This window comes from Felis catus, chromosome D1 (genome assembly GCF_018350175.1).
Source record: "Felis catus isolate Fca126 chromosome D1, F.catus_Fca126_mat1.0, whole genome shotgun sequence".
Lineage (NCBI taxonomy): Eukaryota > Metazoa > Chordata > Mammalia > Carnivora > Felidae > Felis > Felis catus.
Window position 1 is genome coordinate 105,932,232 of NC_058377.1, and position 5,697 is coordinate 105,937,928.

The 5,697-nt window shown below is 47.2% G+C and overlaps 1 protein-coding gene across 1 annotated transcript; it reads left to right on the forward strand.

The window, feature by feature from the left end:
- Nucleotides 1–2,320: 2,320 nt before the first annotated feature.
- Nucleotides 2,321–5,484, forward strand: LOC101085573 (secretoglobin family 1D member). The gene is made up of 3 exons (XM_003993504.4): nucleotides 2,321–2,454; nucleotides 3,992–4,179; nucleotides 5,357–5,484. The coding sequence occupies exons 1-3, from the start codon at nucleotides 2,400–2,402 to the stop codon at nucleotides 5,384–5,386; spliced, it is 273 nt and encodes a 90-aa protein (XP_003993553.2). The 5' UTR covers nucleotides 2,321–2,399; the 3' UTR covers nucleotides 5,387–5,484.
- The last annotated feature ends 213 nt before the right edge of the window (nucleotides 5,485–5,697 follow it).

Below are 5,697 nucleotides of genomic sequence, written 5' to 3' on the forward strand. Positions count from 1 at the left end.
TGTCTTCTAAACTGAATGAGCTTGAGCAAGGTCCTTGCCTTCTGCAAGTTAGTTGACTCAACTTAAAAGAGGAAATGTAATCGCATGGAAATTTGTAGCGATCATCGGAGACGATCAATTATGTTTGCGCATTGTCCGGCCATAGCTAGCAGGCAAAAAGTCGTGCTGCTCTTTCCATTGCCACTGTTATTGGCCACAAGAGGTTGTGCAACCCATTTGCACCTACAAAACCTAGGTTTTGCACCTACATTTCAGGCAGAATCAGCTCACTATGACTTCAAGGACTGGACTTTTATGGAACATGATATTTTCCATCCCTCAGCCCCTGCCAAGCACCATTCTGTTCTCTGTTTCTATGAATCGGACTACTCGAAGTACCTCCTATTAGTGGGATCATGCAGTATTTGTCTTTTCTAATGGCTATTTTCCCTTCATGTACTGTCCTCAAGGTTCACTCATGTTGTAGCACGTGACAGGGTTTCCTTGCTTAGAAGGGTGAATGTGAAGAATATTACATGCATGTACCATATTTCATTGATTGATTCATCTACCCATGACCACTGGGTGGTTTGCACCTCTTGGCTGTTGAATAGCACTAGTATAAACATGGGTATGCAAATATGTCTTTGAGACTCTGCTTTCAATTCTTTTGCATATGTCCTCAGAAGTGAACTTGGCTGATTGACTCTACTTTTAATTTTTTGAGGGACGTCCGGCTCTTAGCCTCAGAAGCTGCATCATTTTACATTCCCCCCAAAATTCACAATGCTTCCTTTTGCTCCACACCCTGGCACACTCTTATTATTACCTATCTTTTTTTTTTTTTAATGATAACCACAATAATGGATATGAAAAGCCCGTGTGATTTTGACTTGAGATCTGAGACCCAGCATGCATGCGCTGGTGCAAATGAACCCACAAGTGTCTCACCTCACCCACCCATTCTGCTCCCACATCACACAGAGTCAAATGGAAACTCCCCTTGACTTGGCCCATCCTGCCTCTCCAGTCACAAAGCCTTCCCTCTCCCACCGGTACTCTTGCATGTATTACATGTTTGGGGTAACCTAGGTACCTGTTATTCCCCAGCCACGTGGTTTATGCCATCTTGTCTTGTCTCAAGCTCTTCCCTCGGGAGCCCCCCTCCAGCTATTCCTTTACGTCAGAATTCTATATACCCTGCAATGGCTCTCACAGGGGCTCCCTCTGTATAACAAGACTGATGTCCTAATACCTTCGGTAAGAAGTTTACATGCCTCCCCTGTGCTGCCAGAGAGCACGCTGCTCATAGCTGGGGAGAGGCCAAGGATGAGCCCCTTGGGTATCTCTATTGCCTGGACCCTGATGACTCAGAAGATCTGACCCTTCCAGTGGACAAGAAAGCTAACAAGGAGCTTCTTTTGGTCAATGGAGAGCCTGACTTGATTTGAAATATCTTTTGAATAAGTCACACAGAGAAAGACAGATACCATATGTTTTCACTCTTATGTGGATCCTGAGAAACTTAACAGAAACCCATGGGGGAGGGGAAGGAAAAAAAACAGAGGTTAGAGTGGGAGAGAGTCAAAGCATAAGAGACTCTTAAAAACTGAGAACAAACTGAGGGTTGATGGGGGGCAGGGAGGGAGGGGAGGGTGGGTGATGGGTATTGAGGAGGGCACATTTTGGGATGAGCACTGGGTGTTGTATGGAAACCAATCTGACAATAAATTTCATATATTGAAAAAAAAAGAAATATCTTTTGATACTTTTAAACATCTGAGCTTAGAATAGGAAATTAGTTGGGGAGAGAGTCTTCCCGGTGGCATCTTGGGATACCGAAAACCACTCATTTCTTACTCTGATTCTGATGCTACTGACCTTTCTGCCTCTCACCTGCCCGGAGGCAAACCCGGCCTAGCAAGCATCATTTCACATTGAAGATATACCCTAACCAAGAGCAGTGGTTTCTTGATTCAGGTCCTTCACTTATTCAAAGAATATTTGATTTTCTTCCCCGGTGTGCCGGGCACTACGCTTAAGTAAAGATGAACAGAACCAGAGGCTGCATCTTCAGTCAAGGAGTTAATGTCAAGGGCGGTGTGCATCAACTAACCGACTATACACTTGTAAAACTACAACCTCAGTTATTGCTACAAAGGAGACATGCCTGGTGCCAGCAATGCCTGTATACAGGAACACTGACCCAAGCATTGAGGTCTGTGACACCGATAGATCGCACGAGCCCTGACTAAGGAAGGGAGGGCTGAAAGCCAGGCCCGTGACGTGACCACATGTTTATTTGGGCAGCACGAGGGAGGCCCTCTAGCTATAAATACTCCTGGGCTCCTCAGGCTCCTGAGTTCAGTGACTAACTGCTCACCCTTCACTAAAGCTGAAAACTCAAAGCAAAATAAACCATGAGGCTGTTCCTGAGTGTCCTGCTGGTCACTCTGGCTCTTTGCTGCTATGAGGGTGAGTATCATTTCTAATCAGACCAGCACCAGCCCTGGTGAGTACCCTTCTCTGAACTAGGTCAACTTAAGTGGCTTTCTTTAAAAAAAAGAAGAAGAAGGGGCAGAAGAGCTAGTGTTCTCTGAGTCTCTAAATAATAAGTCTTCAAGGGGGCTCTGGGAAGCAGCAGCACTCACTATATCTACTAGTGAGTAGATCTCACTGTATCTGCCAGTCCCCTGCTTTTCCACGAGTACTACCAGTTCTGCTAAGACTGGAACTAGGACTAGTAGAACTAGTGCAATCGTGGGATTTCTGTCCATCTGGATCAATTCTAGCCATCCATTCAACAATATTTTTGTAAGTCTTCTTACCCGTGATACGGACCCACGTCTTCTTGAGTCATTCTGTTTCATCTGACTTTTTAAATACCCTCCTCTTTCCCCACGTTGCCTCTGATTGAACCTCTCAACTTCTATGATCAGGGCTCAGATCAGAGCCTAGTAGGGCACTTCCCAGCTGCAGCATGCTTACAAAGACAGGGGGTGGGGGATAAAGAGCCCACACCAGGAACTCTGGTCACTTCAGGCTTCTGCACCATCCCACTGGGTTCAGGAAAGAGCCTCAGTTCCTGTCACTCACCCTCTCTAAGGAATTCTGTACATCACTGCAGGGAAAATAAAACAATCATAACTTTGTGTATAAGATTTAAAGGTGTTCAGACTGGTGACCTGAGGGTTGTTTTGTATGCGTGTGTTTAACTTTTTACCATGCCTGCATCCAATAACAATCTTATTCTTTGATTTAGTCTCAAAGTAGCATCCTCCAACATATATATAGTTTGATCTACTCTTCTCCAGATTACCCACACTTCTCCGCTCTCTGGTAAGGTCTCACTCTGCTATTCACTTACAAACTTGATACTCAGGGGCACTCGGGTGGCATAGTCGTTGAAGTGTGGGACCTCAGCTCAGGTCATGATCTCACTGTCCGCGTGGTTCAAGCCCCACGCCCGGCTCTGTGCTCACAGCTCAGAGCCTGGAGCCTGCTTTGGAATCTGTGTCTCCCTGTCTCTCTCTCTCTCTCTCTCTCTCTCTCTTTCTCTCTGTAACCCCTTCTCCACACCACACCCTGCTTCTTGTGCTCTCTACCTTTCAAAAACAAATGAACATTAAAACATTTTTTAAAAATAAAAAATTGATACTCAAACCTCCTCTTCTCTGATATTCAACACCAAAACAAGGTGTCATCCTGTATAGGCAAAACTTAATTGTTCGAATTATAAGGAAAGTGAATGTCAGCAAACCAGGAGAGTCCTGGAGACAAAGGGATGTGCTTTAAAAAGGATAAAAACTGAACTAGGGATTAGTAAGCCAGTATTCTAGTCCTGGCTCTTCTGTGCTTCCTCTGAGATCTGAGGAAGCCCCAGCTGCCATGTCGGGACTGCTGTGGGATGAGATCATAAAACCCCTGGGGTTCCTGTCTAGTTCTAACCTCAGGGAACCACAGGAAATGCGTGATTTTCCTTATATCGATTGTATTTCTTTTTCTTCCCTAGCCAATGCGTTGCCCTGTCCAGCCTTGGTTGAAGATCTCTCAGGCTTTCTCCTGAAACCTACAAGTGCCTTCAAGGTATCACTTGCAAACTATGGTGCACCTCCAGAAGCCGTTCAGGCCGTTTTGGATGTGAAGAGTTGCACAGATAACATCTCCGATTCCAGAAGACAGGCACTTATAAAAATATTGGTAATTTCTTTCTTCTTTGTGCACAGGGGCTTCTGCTCAGCTGAGTAGCCAGGAAGGCAGCCAGGGTGCTGCTCTGCCAGGGGCACAGGAGGCGGAGCCTCACAGGACGCTCCTGAGAGGGTGACGGGTGGCCACAGGGTGGATGGCGTTACATGTGGGAGCTACACTAAGTCTGGGCACATTCCTGCTCAGGTCACTTCCCTGGGCGCCAGGTGCCCCATAGTGCCCTGAGGAGAAGGACAACTGGGACCCCACGCAGTGGTGTTAAAGGGTCAAAGTGTGGCTGCCCCCCTGCCTGGGAGCTTTTCTGAGGGCGAGCTCCCCTCGCCCAGTGGACACAGTCACTGGGGAATCTCATGTCGGGTGTTGGGATGTTGAATAGGGAGACAGATGGAGGGAGGGAATCAGCTCGGTGCCCTGACAGCACGGAGGGCAGCTGGTGCGGGCAGAAGGGGGACACCGAGCCAGCTCCTGCAGAGCCAAGGCCTCTCCCCACCACAACTCGGCCCACTCCGCCACTCCCCACCTCCCATTCCGTCCTTTATGGAGCCCACAACCACACGCCTTGCTCGCTGTGCCTCCTGTGTCCCCGTGTGAAGGTGACACACCGAAATTACATCTTCGTCAAAAAATAAGATACTTAAAGGAGACTCTCAGCACATCGACTGCTGGATTGAGGTCACCAGGTTCAGTCACAAATGCCCACAGGGACTGAATTTTCAGTACCCAGGAGATGCGCCATCGGGTTGAGTTGCCACACCATGAGCCTGGGAATCTCCAGGAAGTACCCCCAAAGTCCCCTCCCACCCCTTTTCCAGTCTTTCACCCCTGTATCCCCTTTGCAGTGAAAAAGTAGAGTCCTCTGCCCTGGCATATCAGAGGAAAGATTCCGGGAGGCTCTGCCTTCCACTAGAAACCTCAGCCTCACACGCAGTCACCTCTGGGTTTATCTGCCAGACTGTGGGAACGGTTTTCTCACGACTTGCATGGTTTGTTGTAGTCACCTCAGGTATATTTAGTTGACCAGCCTCCCCGGTTTCCTGTCTTGTGCCCATTCTACTTGCCTTTTGTCCGTTAAAACTTTACTGACAACTTCTTGTGACTGACAGTCTATGCTCATGTGTCATCCCCAGGGGCAGTGTGACTAACCTTCTCTCTCTTTCTTTATCTATTTCAGGGGAAAATCACGGCATCGTGTGGAATTTAAATCTTACATCGTAGTACCTCTGTCTTGCAGTGATTACCTGATCTTCTGGAAAATGTAAAGGTTTCAACATCTTGCTTCAATAAATCATTTGCCCTGCACTTCTCTATTTGTCTTGTTATTATTCAACACATGCCAGCCTTGAGCTGGGATGGCTCTTGCCGCAAAGTGGCCATTGGGTGTTGTCAATAGTAAAGTTCAGAGCGATAATGTCCACTTACCCACGGGGGCCTGAGGAACCAGGATCACAGGAGGAAATGTTTGTGCAGGAATCATCGTGCATCATTTTATACATCTCCCATTCACATGGCCTT